This window comes from Salvelinus alpinus, chromosome 23 (genome assembly GCF_045679555.1).
Source record: "Salvelinus alpinus chromosome 23, SLU_Salpinus.1, whole genome shotgun sequence".
Taxonomy (NCBI): Eukaryota; Metazoa; Chordata; class Actinopteri; order Salmoniformes; family Salmonidae; genus Salvelinus; species Salvelinus alpinus.
The window spans coordinates 26,552,546-26,572,851 of record NC_092108.1 but is presented as its reverse complement, the minus strand read 5'-3'; the positions used below and the strand labels follow the sequence as shown (position 1 = coordinate 26,572,851).

The 20,306-nt window shown below is 41.9% G+C and overlaps 1 protein-coding gene across 1 annotated transcript; it reads left to right on the top strand.

Annotated features, from left to right (window-relative positions):
* Window positions 1–16,300: 16,300 nt before the first annotated feature.
* LOC139551338 (uncharacterized) lies at window positions 16,301–20,086 on the top strand. Its single transcript, XM_071362832.1, has 5 exons — window positions 16,301–16,975; window positions 17,118–18,423; window positions 18,556–18,609; window positions 18,711–19,115; window positions 19,223–20,086. The coding sequence occupies exons 2-5, from the start codon at window positions 18,225–18,227 to the stop codon at window positions 20,083–20,085; spliced, it is 1,521 nt and encodes a 506-aa protein (XP_071218933.1). The 5' UTR covers window positions 16,301–16,975; window positions 17,118–18,224; the 3' UTR covers window position 20,086.
* The last annotated feature ends 220 nt before the right edge of the window (window positions 20,087–20,306 follow it).

Here is a 20,306-nt window from a genome sequence, read left to right as displayed (position 1 = left end):
GTGTGAAAACGTCATTATTTCTTGGCAATAATACACCTGACATTATGACGCAATCATAAGTGAGCGTGATCATGTTATCTCAAGGGCAGCCATCTATTTACAGTGGGGCAAAAAAGTATTTAGTCAGCCACCAATTGTGCAAGTTATCCCACGTAAAAAGATGAGAGAGGCCTGTAATTTTCATCATAGGTACACTTCAACTATGACAGACAAAATGAGAAAAAAAATCCAGAAAATCACATTGTAGGATTTTTAATGAATTTATTTGCAAATTATGGTGGAAAATAAGTATTTGGTCACCTACAAACAAGCAAGATTTCTGGCTCTCACAGACCTGTAACTTATTCTTTAAGAGGCTCCTCTGTCCTCCACTCGTTACCTGTATTAATGGCACCTGTTTGAACTTGTTATCAGTATAAAAGACACCTGTCCACAACCTCAAACAGTCACACTCCAAACTCCACTATGGCCAAGACCAAAGAGCTGTCAAAGGACACCAGAAACAAAATTGTAGACCTGCACCAGGCTGGGAAGACTGAATCTGCAATAGGTAAGCAGCTGGGTTTGAAGAAATCAACTGTGGGAGCAATTATTAGGAAATGAAAGACATACAAGACCATGATAATCTCCCACGATCTGGGGCTCCACGCAGGATCTCACCCCGTGGGGTCAAAATGATCACAAGAACGGTGAGCAAAAATCCCAGAACCACACGGGGGGACCTAGTGAATGACCTGCAGAGAGCTGGGACCAAAGTAACAAAGCCTACCATCAGTAACACACTACGCCGCCAGGGACTCAAATCCTGCAGTGCCAGACGTGTCCCCCTGCTTAAGCCAGTACATGTCCAGGCCCGTCTGAAGTTTGCTAGAGAGCATTTGGATGATCCAGGACGACTGATCCGTGTAAAGGAAAGAATGAATGGGGCCATGTATCGTGAGATTTTGAGTAAAAACCTCCTTCCATCAGCACGGGCATTGAAGATGAAACGTGGCTGGGTCTTTCAGCATGACAATGATCCCAAACACACCGCCCGGGCAACGAAGGAGTGGCTTCGTAAGAAGCATTTCAAGGTCCTGGAGTGGCCTAGCCAGTCTCCAGATCTCAACCCCATAGAAAATCTTTGGAGGGAGTTGAAAGTCTGTGTTGCCCAGCAACAGCCCCAAAACATCACTGCTCTAGAGGAGATCTGCATGGAGGAATGGGCCAAAATACCAGCAACAGTGTGTGTGAACCTTGTGAAGACTTACAGAAAACGTTTGACCTCTGTCATTGCCAACAAAGGGTATATAACAAAGTATGGAGATAAACTTTTGTTATTGACCAAATAATTATTTTCCACCATAATTTGCAAATAAATTCATAAAAAATTCTACAATGTGGTTTTCTGGATTTTGTTTCTCATTTTGTCTGTCATAGTTGAAGTGTACCTATGATGAAAATTACAGGCCTCTCTCATCTTTTTAAGTGGGAGAACTTGCACAATTGGTGGCTGACTAAATACTTTTTTGCCCCACTGTAGATACGTCTAAATACATGGCTCTCATCTTAAATAGCTTTTCATTGGTGCTCACTGCTCTAAGAACAACTCATCAATTCAAGTCAGACAAGGAATTAATTGGACCAGTAAATAATAATTGTAAATAAATAATCCAACATTTAGATTTTAACATTGGCCATTGGAAGTAGACAAAACTACTTTTTAATTTTGCAGTCAACGCTTGTGTTCATTAGCAGTTAAATGCCTCATCCGCGTAGAGTATTCCCACGGGATTCAAGGATTTGATTGAGGGAATGAGCAAAGCTCACCCTTCCAGGTGAGGCAGCAGACCCAGGGGCTGTGCCCTCTCCAGTGCCCACTCCCTGCTCTCATGTGGGCACCAGGATGAACTCAAAGGGTGGGCTCCTCACGCTGGGTCCCTGTCACCAACGTGGGACAGAACCAGGGAGGGTTACAGCAGAAGGACAGTATCCGCAGATGCGAATCGCTTCACAGCAAAGGATCAGACACACACTCGAACAACAATCAAGATAGATACATGTGTTGCCGCTATGAAATGTATGGTTGTAATTTTTTGTTTATATATTGATGAATTTCATCCATGACTACCATGTATGTAGGAACATAAACTTATGGTATTAGAAGTGGTTGAAGAAGCTGTGTTATGATACTGTTATATATGGACTCCCCAGGGCAACCAATCCTGTCTTTACGCGAGAAGGACCTACTTTTTGTAGTTGGCATTTTCTCCTTTGCATTCTTTTAAGATTATAATAATCAATACAGATATTTAATTCCTGCATTGCATGAATTATCTGTATATCTCTGTTATCTGCCTCAATTTTGATATTGTACAATCACGCAATCAATCACTACAAAAATATAGAATTTAAGGTAATTGCAGCTATATAAATGCTGTAGATGGAGGGTAAACTTCCACATTGATACAAAAGACTGGTAATGTGAAGCTTCAGTATTGGGGCTGTTGTTTAAGACCACTCTTTTTCATTGAAATGCACACAGTGCTGTCCACTCAATCTATGATTACAACCATTGGAACACTCACAAAATGAGTCATAGAATGTCACATCCACATTGCTTAGTAACAGATTCCATGGGTGTCAATGTGGGTTGAATAAACAAAACAATCACCATTACCTTTCAAATCTGTCTTGCTTGAGATCAACAGAGGCTGGAGTGACTGAGCCTAAGGCAATTTGAACCTTTTAACATCTGCTCAGTTACTTGTCAGAAATCAAAATGACCTGTTTGCCAGGCTGTTGTGATGCAGATCCATATTTTGCATGGGGTAAGCAATGCATTTAAAAAAAGCTAGATTAGCCTACAAGTAGCTATTTGTTTGTTTTCCTGCTACTGAAGCTCAACATATTTTATTATCCACATCTAATGAGAATAATTTAGAACATATGTATTTAGAGAAAAGCACAATGATACGGTAACGTTAGACTAGAAAGTGATAGCTACACTAACATTTTATTTTGGCTATGTAGTGGTGGATGAGCCAAGTAATGGAATCTCAACCATATGGCCCATGCCTGTCGGTTGCCACCAGCAACAACAAGCAAAACTCTCCATGCCAGTGCCCACTGCCAGTTACCACCACCAACAACAAACAACACTGTCAACATCAGTGCCCATTGCCAGTCCAATGAAGGGGGATTTCAACTCCACAGTCGGACCTGCATCCCCCACTGAGCCAACGTACAGTCCCCCCAATCTAACTGGGACAACAGCTGGTTCAGAACCAAAGGTGACGGTCAAATCTCCCCCAAACATAATGTCAGAGAAAATGAAGAACATTCTGATCCGCCAAGGATCAGAGAATCCTGAGCTCACAATTCTGCCCAGCAACAGGCAGAGTGCCCTGGTTCGCCTGGCGGGTCAGTTAGAACCAGGAGATATCCCTTCTTCTGTACCCGTCCGTTTTAATGCCATCCCTGGGTATGGGTCACAACCTGTGACACAAGTAGTTTCACATCCAGCTGCTGCTCCTACTGCTACTCCAGGGGACCTCATCAAGGCCTCCAGTCCTCCCCCAATGACAACGTCCCTACCTCCAATCCCTGAGAGTGCGTCGGGCTGCACCAGCCACTGTACCATCAAGATAAAGCTGGACAACCCCAGTGCAGGGATAGTGGTGCTGCAGAAGGTCAGCCAGCCCGCCCAATTCTCCAGCCCCCCCTTTGCAGGCCACAGATCAGACGTGGTAGGGATGTTACCCTTCAGCCATCCACCTGGGGTCAAGGTCACAGTGGTCAACCCTGCCCCTGTGGGAATGGTACAGCAAAGATGCAGCAAGGTATTCAAAAGGGAAACAGTCAACTTGGTGAAAAACATATTGTATATTCATTCTATGTTAGCAGACTGGATGTTTTACAAGTATTGACAACTAGGGTCCATACAGCATTACCAGCACTAACATCATCTATTCTGCTATCCCTTTATTACACACACTAACTATATACACTGAGTATACAAAACATTAACAACACCTGGTCTTTCCATGACATAGACTGACCAGGTGAATCCAAGTGAAAGCTATAATCTCTCACTTGTAAAATCCAAGGATTTTTAAGCCTTGAGACAATTGAGACATGGATTGTGTATGTGTGCCATTCAAAGGGTGAATGGGCAGGACAGAATATTTAAGTGCCTTTGAACAGGGTATGGTAGTAGGTGCCAGGCACACCGGTTTGTTTCAAGAACTGCAATGCCACTGTGATGTTCACCCTCAACAGTTTCCTGTGTGTATCAAGAATGGTCCACCACCCAAAGGACATCCAGCCAACTTGACACAACTGTGGGAAGCATTGGAGTCAACATGGGCCAGCATACCTGTGGAACATTTGACACCTTGTAGTCCATGCCCTGACGAATTTAGGCTTTTCTGAGGGCATAAAAGGGGGGGGGGGGGGGTCATCAGTATTCCAGTGGAGCCCATTACAGTGTGCTTGTGGTTGCCAGACCTCAGACCCACGTGCCTGTATTTATGGGGCCACAGTGTCCTCCTCCTGGGGTTGTGATGGTAAGGGCCCCATGGAGTATGCCTGGCCAACTGTGAACCCCAACCTTCCCTACCACTGATAGGCCTATGTTGCAGAGGTACTCCACCTTAACTTCTTATTTAAAAAAAAAAAACGATATACCCCTCTGTTGTGGCACCACTATGAATACTTCCAGAAAGCAAAGATTTCCTTTTAGTAGCCTCCTCCACTGCAACTACCCTGGGAAAGATGCCCCTCCCCTTTTTGACTACCAGTATATTGTCTGTTAACTGCTTTGTAAATTAGGTATCATACAGTAATTCACTGTTTTAATGAGATGGATTGATGTTTTGGATAAACAAGGATCTGCATTCAGTAATGACCCTTGGTCTGTTTTCACAGGCAGACAGCTAAACTTTACTTGACCCTTTGGTGGATCTTCAATTGCTAATAAAACCACTCCTTGCAAACATACAGCTGCTGCTTTTCTTGCTGTGTTTTATAACTTAGGCATCAACTGACACTGTAAATCTTAAAATAAATAACTACTGTTATTCAATAAGAGGTCGGAGAAAATCTTTGAATGAAAAAGTCAATAAATCCAGAGGGTTTTATAGATTTAGATAGAGGGTGAAAATATTTCCAAAACAACAGGGTGTGTTATAAATGTGTTTGAATCTCATTTAATATCAATCACAATGCTGATAAAGCCAATGGAAACCGATAACCTAACACATCTGTCAGATATCGACGTTTTATCTACTGTATGTAAAATCAAGCATTATTATGACGTAGCCTAAGCACTGTATGTAACCCCCCAATTGTGACACCGACGTCAACGCCAACTTTTACGCGCAAACGGACTGTATATAACCAACAACAAAATACGGCATGTTTGCCATGTTTTGAGAACCGTCCTGTAAACACAGCGATGAGGTAAGTGTGAAACGAGTAATTTATAAGTCTATAATATGACCTACGCTAGTCTAAATGCATCTAGGCTGTGTGCGGAATGGAATCAAACCTGAAATATTTAGCTCTCCGCTCTTCTCTTCATCTCACCACAATAGAGATAAGCAATAGCAGGTGCATCACGATTGCATTGACTTTCACACAAGTGTCTCTGGTTGCGAAAATGAACCACCCGTTGACGCTTATCCTACCTTGGGGGTTGAAGAGCTGGCTAGTTGCCGTCAGTCGCGCGGTCCTACTGGAGGAGCCTCCAAATGTCCTGGCGTTCATAGCGTCTTACTGCGGCCAGCTTCTGCAATTGAAGAAAGGTGCAGTGCTTATAGGAAAATTAATTCACACTTCATTAACAAATTCCCCAAACAATGTTTAGTATATTCATATGAACTCTAAGCTACATAAACATTTATCTGTGCAGTTGAATTACATGTAATTAGTTATGGTTTATTGTGCAGAACATCCAAATCTTGATATTCAAGAGCTCTCATACATCTTCAGAGATTTAAGGGGTAAGTCCTTCCTTGTTCCACAAGTCCAAAATACCAAAATGTATACCCTACACTTTCCATAATATTCCATAATTCCACTGAAAAGATGCAATAGATTGGTAATGTAATGAGATGTGTTTTCTAACTCCCATCTCTCTGGTGGGTCTGGGGTTGTGTTGTGTTTGGTAGGAGGTCACACTAATGACTACCAGGGAACCATCTCCTTCACTGGTCTGGCAGAATCTGTTTTGAGTGAATGCTCTCACAAAATATCTGAGGAACGAGACAACGCAGCACCAGGTCTGTCTGCATCTGATACATCATCAAGCCATGTACACTGTGAGGAGCCTGGCCACCAGGCCATGGAGGATAATGCGGTCAGCAGTTCAGTGGTCCAGTCTGCTGTGTACCAGAAAGATCCGTCAGTCAGCGGCGTGGTCGACGTTGAGAACACTGCGCTGATCCGCACTTCCAGGGCTCCGTCCGAGCATGTGATTATAGTTCACTCCGAGTGTCTCCCTGAGACGCTCATCTTCCACAGCAAAGCCTTGCCTCCATCCAACGGATCCCACACAACATGTGACCTGTACCCTGCTCCTAGTCCTGTCCCTGGTGATGAGGAATGGGAGGAACCAGAGGGAGTGTCTAGTGTGGTCATGTTTTATAAGGTTCCCTTGTTTGAGGACCTGCCTCACCCACCGTCCATGGGGGAACTCCCCTCTGTTGCTGCTGTGGAGACTGTGACTGATGAGGATATATCCTCAAGCAGTGACACATTTCCCTCGCAGGAGAAAATGTCTGGCACTCAATCTGTTCAGGTCTTTTTCTCAGCAGCCTCGGAGGTAGAATCATCTGGTCAGATGAGAAATTCAACAAGCAGCTTTGAGGATCTGGCTGTGGACAAGATATCTGATGTGATTATACCTCAGAAGGCCCCTTCCTATAAAGAGCTGCCTCAGTCAACATCACCTATGAAGCAAACTTCAGTTGTTTCCCCTGAATGTTCGGGAAGTGATATTACTGCAAAAGCTCCATCTGAAACAGAACTAGTTGATGCAGCACAGAGCGTGTCCTCAGTCAGGATACCCAGTAGAGAGGAGAGTGTGGGGAGAACAGCAGAGACACCAGAGAGACACACATCTCCCAGAGTATCACCAAGAGCTTCTCCACAAACTTCTCTTGTATCAGGTACAACTGTCATCCATACACTGAAGAATGAGTGACTAATAAGCTACTAATAAGAAAGGTTTTAGGTAAAATTGGCAAAACTTCTAAGGTGAAATGCGCCAAATTCTGTATCTGCATCCACAGCTCATGTTGGTGAATCCAGTCTGCCTAGGATTCCCCCTGCACCATCAATGGACAGACACCCAGTTTCTCAAAGAGTTTCTCCACAATCCAGTCAGTCCAGGATTCCCCCTGCACCATCAATGGAGGAACTACTGGTGTGTCCATCTGCTTCTGTTGGTAGAATTTCACCAGCAGTTTCAAGATCTTCAAGAAGTAGTTTGTCAGAAAGAGCTTCTTCTGAAACAGTAGTAGGGAGAACAGCAGAGACACCAGAAAAACACACATCTCCCAGAGTATCTCCACAAGCGTCTTCTGCGATGATTGATGATCAGGTGACTAATCCGGAGACATCTGAAAGATTACTGACAACCTCAACTCTGCATTCAGAAGATTTAAAGTTTGGTGAGATTATGTACTTTAATCAACTCTTACATTGATTGATTTGATGGGGGTCTATGTTGATATTATAGTGTGTTTATAGATATTGGAATGAACCATGGCTTAAGCCTTACAATTGATATTATTGTTATAAGCATGCATTTCCTTTCACAACTTGACCCATGGAATCACACAAACTGAGGAGAGACAAGCGTCACCTGGAACTACACAAACTGAACTTTCAGCATTGCATAGAACTACACAAACTGAGAAGAGACCAGCAACCCACAGAACTACACAAACTGAAGTTTCAGCATTGCATGGAACTACACAAACTGAAGAGGGACCAGCGTCCTCCCGAACGTTACCCTCAGCCTCTCCTCTGCCTGGTAATTTTGGATATGGAAAAATTACTCAGCTCGTTATCTATTCTATTCTTTGTATTATAATCTGATATTATCAAATTCCATTTATCTGTTGGGGTACATATACATATAAAAAACATGAGCTGGCGCACACCCAGAGGAAATTATTTTATGTGGAGGTGCTGACTAACGGCGAACATAACATGTTTTAGGATTCTGATGTTCCATGGCAGCACCGCCTTGTATTGGGAAAACATAATACATTTGAGGAATTATACACAGAAAAACTAGACTCATGTATATGTACCACATAAGATATAAAAAAAAAAGAGTTGCACATTCCACATATAAACTCCCAGTAAATTATTGGGTAAATCACCAACGTTTCAGCATTACTGAAGAAGGCACTTTGATGACGAAACGTTGGCGATTTACCCAATAAATTACTGTGAGTTTATATATGGAGTGTGCAACTTTATTTTTATAGCTTATGTAGTACATATACATGAGTCTTTCTATGTATGATTCCTAAAATGTATTAGGTTTTCTCACTACAAGGCGGTGCTGCCATGGAGCATCAGAATCCTAAAATGTGTTATGCTTTTCTCATTACCAGGCGACGCTGCCATGGAGCATCAGAATCCTAAAACGTGTTATGTTTTCTCACTACAGACGGTGCTGCCATGGAACATCAGAATCCTACTGAGGATGTTACTGAAGTAGCAGAGTGGGTCAAACAAGACAACATAGAAACCAGCAAATCATCCGACTTGGTCAGTCCTCAACATGTAGAGAATGCAGCAATAACAGAATTGGTCAGTACTCAACATGTAGAGAATGCAGCAATACCAGAATTGGTCAGTCCTCAACATGTAGAGAATGCACCAATACCAGAATTGGTCAGTCCTCAACATGTAGAGAATGCACCAATACCAGAATTGGTCAGTACTCAACATGTAGAGAATGCACCAATATCAAGATTGGCTTGTCCACCACATGAAGCGGCATTAACATTTGAAAATCCTCAAGAGAGTGTTGAAACAGAAGAGAATGTCGAAACATCAAATGTGGAGGTAACTTCCACACCCCAGCCTGAAGACACTACCAATGCTCCACCCTGTCCTGGGCCAGAGACACCACAGATGATCCAGGAAGAATCAGCCACCCAGACACCAGAGGAGGAGTCTGTCCAGGAGGAACTAACCACCAAGACACCAGAGGAGTCTTTCCCAAGAGTCCCCACACCTCAGTTCCTCTTGCCAGTTCATACTGCAGAGGGCCGTCAGCAGAACCGAACCAAACCTGCTAACCTGATCAAGATGGCTGTCGCTGAGAGGAACCACCTGATCAAGAGACTTGCCAAGTCAGACCCACTGAAGAACAGATTGGGTAAGGCCCGCAGTTCACATTGCAAGGGACAGTACTTTGTGTTTGGTGAGGGCATGGTAAACTATGTTGAGGTGATACATTAATGGCCTCTGCATGTTGTCTATTTCAGATGGGTCTAAGTCTGCTACCGGAGTGAGAGAAGTGTCCCACGCCACCAAGTTGATGAAGCAAAGGTCCCAGACAGCCCCACAGCCCAACATCAAACGAATGTTGAGCCTAACAGGTTATTATATATCTGATAAGATAAAAGATTACTGGCCCTAAAAACGTACTGTATGATATTTGCTAGTATCATTGATATTTTATTATTGACACCTCTGAAACATGTATTTTCTATCCACCTCATTTCCGAACGTTGCTATGGGCACAGCCAAACAACAGAAGTGATGGATTTGACTTCTGCTTTACTTCCCTACTGCAGCGTGCTGGTCGCAAGCTTGCGAGAGTAAATTATTTGAATTATTTGATTATAAGTATAATTTATATTTATGTAATTCAAGTTCACTAATGTTAGCTAGCTCTGTTGTGATAATAACGTTAGTTGTGTTGTGCCAGAGGTAAGCCAATAAATATAACAATAACTACACTGAACAAAAATATATATGCAACATGCAACAATTTAAAATAATTTACTGAGTTAGTTCATATAAGGAAATCAGTCAATTGAAATACACTGAACAAAAATATAAGCACAAATGTAAAATGTTGGTCCCATGTTTCATGAGCTGAAAAAAAAGATATCCGAAATGTTCCATTGCACAAAAAGCGTATTTATCTCAAGTTTTGTGCACAATTTTTTTACATCCTTGTTAGTGAACATTTCTTCTTTGCCAAGATTATCCATCCACCTGACAGGTGTGGCATATCAAGAATCTGATTAAACAGCATGATCATTACACAGGTGCACCTTGTGCTGGGAACAATAAAAGGCCACTTTAGAACGTGCAGTTTTGTCACACAACACAGTGCCACAGATGTCTCAAGTTTTGAGGGAGCTTGCAATTGGCATGCTGACTTCAGGAATGTCCACCAGAGCTGTTGCCAGAGAATTTAATGTTAATTTCTCTACCATAAGCTGCCTCCAACGTTGTTTTAGATACAACTAATGGAACTGTGGGTTTGTACAACCGAAGCATTTATTTCAATTGACTGATTTCCTTATATGAACTGTAACTCGGTAAAGTCTTTGAAATTGTTGCATGTTGAGTTTATATTTCTGTTCAGTGTAAATACTGTTTTAGGGCTGTAGGCTAAATATGTACCTGTCAAAGTGCAAGAAAAAAAGTTAACAGTTATGAATGGCAGATCCAGCCTGCACTCTGTGGTCCCTGGGCAGACAAAGCTCCACTATTTATAAGTAGGCCTAGGTGTACGGTTTTAGAGAAGAAAATTATTAAAGCCTATCTGTGCTACAACAACACAGTGCAATGAGGAATTTATTATTGTTATCAAGTGCGTACACAATTGTTGTCCATAGGCTATAAACTGCAGTGACGTAGGCTAATTTAGAATAACCTCCCAAATGACCTAGGTAAAATTTTTTATAATGGATAAAATCCACTGCTTTTATTTTTTGGGAAATGTCTTCTTTTGTTTTGCTGTCAATCTTCAATAGATCTTACACAAAGAAACGTACACTATGACAATTATATATCAAAAACAACGAAATGTACATTTTTTAAAAGCCGTGTATTTCTGTGCATCCTCTGGTGATTCAGAATATATAATTTTCATAATCATGGCACGCTTTGTCTTAGAGCAATTGAAGATTGAAAGCAAAAATAATAATAAATACCAAAAATACAAACCGAATATCCAATATATAACACATTTTACCTTGGTGGTCAAACTCCTCTTTTGTTTCATGCCAAAATAACTGCATAGGCCTACATCCTAGGCTTGATTATGCAACTATTTGGATCCGTTTGTGTCTATTCTCGACAGTTTAGAAAGTCCAGAAAGGTACATTAGCAGGCCACTCATATGGTGTATTTTGTCAGGATGTACTGTATATAGCCAGCTGTTAAGATATGCCTGCTACTATAGGAAAATATGGACTTCTCCTTTCCAACCCCCCGCCCGTTCTTAATGCTGTTGCCTATCTTACATACCGAGGTAAAGTTGGTTTTATATTCACACATTTGGACATTCAACAGACATTCAACAGACATTCATTCGACATTCGCCAAAATCCATTTCAAAATGTAAAAATCCATAACTAATTCACTGTTTGTCACAGAATCATCAAACTAGATATGATTTATTCTATAAATGCTAGCATACTTTTACAACCTTTTGTTTTATATAAATCAATAACGTTTTCACTGATTATGGCATAATCATCAAACTAGGTATGATTTTTCTATAAATGTCCAGTATACTTTTACAATCTTTGCTTTGAGTAGAAATTTAAGTTTTGATTTGGTAGAAATGCATAAAATCTCCAATATTGCATTTAAAGATGAAGAAATCTGTCAAGATCGTCGTAAGAACATTCGGACCAAAGCGCAGCGTGAAATCGGTTCGACATTTTTATCATAAGTGAACCGCACAACAAAACAATAAAGAAATAAACTACACGTGACGCTATGGAGTGCTCACAGGCAACTACACATAAACAAGATCCCACAAAAAAAACTGTGGAGAAATGGCTGCCTAAATATGATCCCCAATCAGAGACAACGCTAAACAGCTACCTCTGATTGGGAACCATACCAGGCCAACATAGAAATTAAACAACCTAGATTACCCACCCTAGTCACACCCCGACCTAACCAAAATAGAGAATAAAAAGGCTCTCGATGGTCAGGGCGTGACAAAATCAATAACTAATTTAGTGATTGTCGCAGAAAAAAGTGAAAATATGCATTTATTTGCAACAACTTTAAAGAAATTTTAATTTCAAGTGCAATTTGTTCTATATGAAGTTAGACAATGTTCACATAAAGTTGTACAATGTTTACAATCTTAAATTGTATGCCAAATCAATGGTTGCATTTTTAGTGCAACAGATCCACATTTTAAAGTAGTTACAAGGCACAACAGTCATTTATTTATACACCTCTAATTTAACAGCAAAGAGGTCTCTTCCAATCATTTTCTTTTTTGGCTTTGTTGAAGTCCTTCTTTGTCATCCCCAGACAAGCTGAATGGTACCATCTCCTGAGGTAATAGATTCAACTGTTCAACACTTACAGCCAAATGTTTAATACCCCGGGTATTCTCAGAACACATTCTGGAAAGTCTACAGATTCAGTGGTCACTTTATTAGGTACAACACCTTTGCATCTGGAACAGCGTGAATTCAAAACTGTTGATGAAACTGGAAAAGGAGATAGACTGTTTAAGTCCAGTTGGAGTTTATTACAGTCAATACAAGTTTTGTAACTTTTCTGAGTTACAAAAGACCATCCCAGACTGTGCTGTCATTTTGCACATTCTAAAGTTCAAACAAACAGTAACAGAATAGCTGAATACTTCTCTTCATGCTTTAGTGTCTAGCAAGCCAAGACCACTGGACTTGGTGTATGTAGGAGCAATGTATTTTCGTGAATAGGGTGGTGAACCTAATAAAGTGGCAACTGAGTGTAGATATCACAAACAACTTATTTTGAGCAGTGTCTGTCTGTTATACATTTGATCAATGGGTATAATGGTAAATCTGATCCCCAAGGTCCTCATAGGCTCACTTGGATGTATAGAGTTGGAGGTAAAGAAAAAAAGATGAAACTAGGACATTAAAACACTGGCAGAATTCTTTCATCCACATCCATTCACATAAAACATGTATTTGAAAGTATAAATACCCCTTTTAAAACATATGTTTTAAAGTTTTGTAAATACTTATTTCTGCAAGGAATGTGAATTGAAAGAGATATGATAATACCTATGTAGGTGATGTAGTTTATCCACTAGTATAATGTGTGATAGTTGCACACCTCCCTGCTGAATTATGTAGAGCTGATTTGGGCCAGTTATTTTATTTTTTCTTCATGATCTTTTGTTAAAAACCAAATGTTTACTTCGGCTTTGTGCTAGCAGTTTAAGAGAGAAAGAGAGCAAATAGCACAGGGACAGCCTGGTTGAAGTCCTAGTTTTTAATAGTTAGTGCCAGTAGATTGCAGAGGAGTTCACATACAGTTCAGAGGCAAATCATAATGTATACATTCAGCCCAAAAACCAAACATGTACCGTCCACTTCTTATATTAGTGCTTTTTTTTGTTATCCACCCTCTGGTATCTTTCAATACCCATGCTAATATATATATACAGTATATACAGTGGGGAGAACAAGTATTTGATACACTGCCGATTTTGCAGGTTTTCCTACTTACAAAGCATGTAGAGGTCTGTCATTTTTATCATAGGTACACTTCAACTGTGAGAGACGGAATCTAAAACAAAAATCCAGAAAATCACATTGTATGATTTTTAAATAATTAATTTGCATTTTATTGCATGACATAAGTATTTGATCACCTACCAACCAGTAAGAATTCCGGCTCTCACAGACCTGTTAGTTTTTCTTTAAGAAGCCCTCCTGTTCTCCACTCATTACCTGTATTAACTGCACCTGTTTGAACTCGTTACCTGTATAAAAGACACCTGTCCACACACTCAATCAAACAGATTCCAACCTCTCCACAATGGCCAAGACCAGAGACCTGTGTAAGGACATCAGGGATAAAATTGTAGACCTGCACAAGGCTGGGATGGGCTACAGGACAATAGGCAAGCAGCTTGGTGAGAAGGAAACAACTGTTGGCGCAATTATTAGAAAATGGAAGAAGTTCAAGATGACGGTCAATCACCCTCGGTCTGGGGCTCCATGCAAGATTTCACCTCGTGGGGCATCAATGATCATGAGGAAGGTGAGGGATCAGCCCAGAACTACACGGCAGGACCTGGTCAATGACCTGAAGAGAGCTGGGACCACAGTCTCAAAGAAAACCATTAGTAACACACTACGCCGTCATGGATTAAAATCCTGCAGCGCACGCAAGGTCCCCCTGCTTAAGCCAGTGCATGTCCAGGCCCGTCTGAAGTTTGCCAATGACCATCTGGATGATCCAGAGGAGGAATGGGAGAAGGTCATGTGGTCTGATGAGACAAAAATAGAGCTTTTTGGTCTAACTCCACTCGCCGTGTTTGGAGGAAGAAGAAGTATGAGTACAACCCCAAGAACACCATCCCAACCGTGAAGCATGGAGGTGGAAACATCATTCTTTGGGGATGCTTTTCTGCAAAGGGGACAGGACGACTGCACCGTATTGAGGGGAGGATGGATGGGGCCATGTATCGCGAGATCTTGGCCAACAACCTCCTTCCCTCAGTAAGAGCATTGAAGATGGGTCGTGGCTGGGTCTTCCAGCATGACAACGACACGAAGCACACAGCCATGGCAACTAAGGAGTGGCTCCGTAAGAAGCATCTCAAGGTCCTGGAGTGGCCTAGCCAGTCTCCAGACCTGAACCCAATAGAAAATCTTTGGAGGGAGCTGAAAGTCCGTATTGCCCAGCGACAGCCCCGAAACCTGAAGGATCTGGAGAAGATCTGTAGGGAGGAGTGGGCCAAAATCCCTGCTGCAGTGTGTGCAAACCTAGTCAAGAACTACAGGAAACGTATGATCTCTGTAATTGCAAACAAAGGTTTCTGTACCAAATATTAAGTTCTGCTTTTCTGATGTATCAAATACTTATGTCATGCAATAAAATGCAAATTAATTACTTAAAAATCATACAATGTGATTTTCTGGATTTTTGTTTTAGATTCCGTCTCTCATAGTTGAAGTGTACCTATGATAAAAATTACAGACCTCTACATGCTTTGTAAGTAGGAAAACCTGCAAAATCGGCAGTGTATCAAATACTTGTTCTCCCCACTGTATGTACACTACCATTCAAAGGTTTGGGGTCACTTAGAAATGTCATTTTTTTGGTCCATTTAAAATAACATCAAATTGATCAGAAATAAAGTGTAGACATTGTTAATGTTGTAAATGACTATTGTAGCTGGAAACAGCAGATTTTGATGGAATATCTACATAGGTGCACAGAGGCCCATTATCAGCAACCATCACTCCTGTGTTCCAATGTCATGTTGTGTTAACTGATCCAAGTTTATAATTTTAAAAGGCTAATTGATCATTAGAAAACCATTTTTGCAAGTATGTTAGCACAGCTGAAAACTGTTGTTCTGATTAAAGAAGCAATAAAACTGGCCTTCTTTAGACTAGTTGAGTATCTGGGGCATCAGCATTTGTGGGTTTGATTACAGGCTCAAAATGGCCAGAGACAAATAACTTATTTCTGAAACTCGTCAGGATATTCTTGATCTGAGAAAAGAAGGCTATTCCATGCGAGAAATTGCCAAGAAACTGAAGATCTCGTACAACGCCATGTGCAACTCCCTTCACAGAACAGCACAAACTGGCCCTAACCAGAATAGAAAGATGAGTGGGAGGCCAACAAGTGCTCAGCATATGTGGGAACTCCTTCAAGACTGTTGGATAAGCATTCCTTATGAAGCTAGAGAGAATGCCAAGAGTGTGCAAAGTTGTCATTTGAAGAATAGAAAAATATGCAATATATTTAGATTTGTTCATCACCTTTTTGGTTACTACACAATTCCAGATGTATTATTTCATAGTTTTGATGTCTTCACTATTATTCTACAATGTAGAACATAGTAAAAATAAAGAAAAACCCTTGAATGAGTAGGTGTGTTCAAACTTGACTGGTACTGTCTATATATACATCTCACAAAAGTAGTGCACTGGGCCATTAATAGTCCTTTTGATTGTTCTATCATACACTCTTAGCATAACATAACCTTGCTGTGGTGGGGTTTGTTTTGGGAGCACCATGATTCATGTGATCTATTACCATCTTCCTATTTCAGCAACGGAGGAGCAGCAGAACTTCCAGGGCGTCCCCGTTGGAGAAGGATACATAACTCCAGATATGTTCCCTGATCGGGAAAGCTCTATCAGCAAAGTCTGGACCCTTTATCACCTCGCTCAGGAGACAGGAAACGTGTCTTTGCCTGTGTTGTCCCAGGCGTCGTTCATTGGTCGTGCAGACATCGAAAGTGTTGGTCCAGAGCATGTCGTGTTGTCAAAGAGGACCTCCAACTATTCAGGTCTAGACTCAGGTCAACTCACGGGTGGACCGACACAGGAACATTCAGGCCAGACTGCGCAGACTGTCCGTAAATTAGACACTCCCGACACTCAGCAAATCAAAATCCCCAACTATCTCCTTGTGGAACGTTCATCTGGAATCTCGGACATAGCTTCTTCCCAAGAGAGAAAGCCAGCAGATCAAGAGAGTTGTGTGGTCAGCAAGGGACGCTGTACTGGTTTCCTGTCCTTCTCTGTGCCAATTGACAGTTTCTGCGGAGCAGAGTGGAGCTGTCGACCGCAGTTCCTGCAGATCACAACCGACGATGGAGACGTAGTCTATTCCCCTTCGTTCATACAGGCTATCAACCCATGCAGACCTGGTGCAGATGAGGTCGCGGAGAGGACAGACACACGCCCGACAACTTCACCCGCCCACATGGAATGGTCTTTTAGAATCAGCATAAAAGGTAAAGAAATGTAATGCTATGCTGTCCTCGTGCAAAATAAGATCTACGTGAATACTATTTTGTTGAGTGCATTGATTACAGTATTGTAGTATGTTATTTTGTCGTCATGGTAACTTTATTTATAAATTTTCTTCCAAAACAGGACAGAGTGTGGGGGATGATGAAGTTAACCAAGATAAGTGATGGATCAAATTTCAGTTTTTCCATCCGCATTGAACTCTTGTAATAAATGCAATTCATCTGAAGACTTAACTTTTCTGTTTGTTTTTCAATTAATTGGGTGTATTTATTTGTAAACAGTAACATGACAACTTAAATTTGCATAAATTAAACATTTCCAGATTTGTTTCCCCTCTATTCAGTTGTGAAAATAACACTTTTCTCAAGTAGGCGTTTTTTATATGCTTTACATTTGCAAGTTTGACTGTAAAATACAAAATAATTTTGTTATAAGCCTAAGTTACCAATCTAGGTTTAGATCATTTGGCAAAAAACAAAGTATTAATAATTGACAACCTTGGGAAAAAGCGGTGGTGTTATATTACTTGCGGAGAAATCAGCACCAGGGACAGCGCCTATTTAGCTAGTGGAGTGATGTGCTAGGACGATTTTTTGGCTGCTGTCTAGTGCAGATTTCTGCCAGTGCTTTCTGTTTTTCTTCATCCGCCACTGAAACAAAATGTCTCAAAGGTTCATAACTGATTTTATAAAGGTAATTGATTGCCTGGCTATTTGATTAATTATTTTATGGATTTATGTTTTTTTTCTTCATTTTTTATATATTTGTTTATCCATAAGTTATAACTTTTGAGAACTTCAGAGCTTCTTGTAATATGAATTCTAATGTAGCGAAAGGCCATTCCATTCCAACCATTATGACTTAGTTACTTCAGAACATTGGTAGGTCCGCGATAGCAACGAAAGTCGACAACTCAGACAACTCAAAATGAGCCGCTATGACCAATAACCTGTAAACTGATCCTACTCTCATAGATCGACAGACAAATTTACAATTTGAAAATTCAAGGTAAGTTTTCATATGTCTCGATTGTTATATTTTGCTACAGAGCCATGATCAGTTGAATGAATCTGCCTCATGGGCGATCAATTGCTAGTCTGGGTAGTCACAGTACAAGTCTGTTTAGCTAGCTATCATTCCACTCATATGCTAAACTGTCATGATACGGAGAACAAGGAGTGGAATGTTAGCAACACAGATTTGTACCCAGGCTAATCCGTTGCTACTTTAATGCGATGTTGCATTTACTTTGCGTTTCTTCTTGTTACAGTCCGCCACACGGTCATGTCTAAACACGTCAAACCTCTCATCCCAAACGGCCTGATAACCATTCTGTCAGGCTTCAGTCGAGCATACCTAAGGAAGAGGCCAACTGACCTAGGGCTATTTGCCATGTACTACTGTATGGAACTGCGGAAATACAGAGATGGTATATTAGCTCACCATGGTCCCACAGAGACAAAAATATGACTGATTACGTAGTGTACAGTGCATTTTATTATGTGTTAAGCGTTCTGTAGAAATACATCTGAACAAGATTTCATTTTGTTTTGTAATGCAGAAATACCGACCTATTCACCAAACAAGCTGGTGAAAGAATTTCATAAACATAGAGGTAAGTCCACAGATGATGCACCCTGTATTCCTATAGTCGTTGATGCAAACAAAACACATACTTTTGCAGTCACATTCCCAAACATTTTTCCCCCCACCCAGCCGAGAGACTCTGTGACAATGCCTATGAAGAGGAACTGTTGAAGTATGGATACAAAGTGACCTCTAAGGAGGATGTGACTTTTAATGCCCTGGAGATCACCTCTCAGGACCTGCAAATACTAGGCAGTAGTGAGAGACAGATCAACAGACGGTACTCAACTACCACTAGCCCATGTGGAGAACAAGTGAACAATATTACAGCTCCATCCGCCATGGACCAGCAGGTGAACCAAACCCTGGGGGCTGCAGCTATGGAGCTAGGGGCACTGGTTGGCAACATTGTCCCCACAACATCATCAAGCCCTTTTCAACCAACCAACAATAACGCCAACACCCAACATGTGGCACTGTCATCCTCCAAGGCAGTAGCAGGTCTGGCATCCACTGAGAACAAGACTGGTGAAGGTATGTGTGCTCTAAGATTCTTAGGCCCAACTATGTATGGTAAAATCAAATCTGCTTTGCACTAGGGATCTAATGTGTACCTCTCCCTCCCACTGTTTTCCCCACAGTTGCTTCACAAGTCAAACCTGGCTCAGCAGAGATATTGGCCAGCAGCAGCTGCGAGGCCAGTATTTCTGGACAGGCCTGTGTTCCCCAGCATTACACACCCACCAGCCAGGAGGGGGGGTATGCCTGTGCCCCCATGCCCACAGTGATACCCTGCTACCCCAGATTTCCCCAGAATTACCCGACATACCCTCCACCACCACCCTACCTCCCAGGCTTTCATCCTTATTATTTGGACCTCATGTCTGGCCAATATGTGCAGCCGTCCTGCAGATGCCAGCGATATGGCAGAGGGGTATATCGTCCCCCTGGTCAGCCAGTGCTGCCCCAGTGCCACCATGCCGCTCCACTGCCAGTGCCTCAGTGCACTGACCAGCACCTCAGCCCTTCTGCAAGCTGCATTCAAGTGGCTCCAACCATGGGGCCCTCCTGCCCCTATGGAGTGCAGAGCCCTTTCTCACGGTGCATCCCTGTGCCTGTCCTCGCCAACCACTTTGGCTCCCTTTACTACAGGCCCAAGCAGAGACCCAGGATGGCCACAGGTGTGCCTGGCTGCAGGAGCGAGTGCCTACCCACATCCAGACGTCTCAACTGCACTTCCTGCAACGTGAGTGACAGCTCTAGCTATGGGCCAGAGCCCGCCGCCCAGGCCTCCTATCATGGTGGACATCGAGGACAGTGTGGGGGTGACGCCATCCATGGACCAGTCCCTGCCGGTGCACTAAGGTCCCTGTATGCCCCTGTGCCGTGCCCCTTTGGACTGCAGAGAAGGGATGCCCCGGCTCAGCGCCCATGCAGCGCCCCGACTAGGAGGGTTGTTCCATTGACCACGCAGAACCAGAATAGCCCGTTCCCATCTGCATAAGGGACAGGTTTGGAACTAGTTATTCTGTGAATGGATAGCTGCACATTTTTTGATTGAATTTAATCTTATTAAGTCTTCAGTTTGATACAATTTTGCCTTGAAGCTTTTGTTAATTGGTAGTATAATTAAACTAGTGGAAAGTCTTCGTCATGGATATATGAATTTGTAGACACAGAATATTGTTAATCAGAATAAAGATTTCTCCGGTGGCTAAACTGCTG

Coding starts and splice junctions, on each gene's coding strand:
- LOC139551338 (XM_071362832.1), top strand. CDS start 18,225: ATGCGATGTTGCATTTACTTTGCGTTTCTTCTTGTTACAGTCCGCCAC. Junction 18,424..18,555: donor ACTGCGGAAATACAGAGATG/GTATATTAGCTC, acceptor TTTGTAATGCAG/AAATACCGACCTATTCACCA. Junction 18,610..18,710: donor AGAATTTCATAAACATAGAG/GTAAGTCCACAG, acceptor CCCCCCACCCAG/CCGAGAGACTCTGTGACAAT.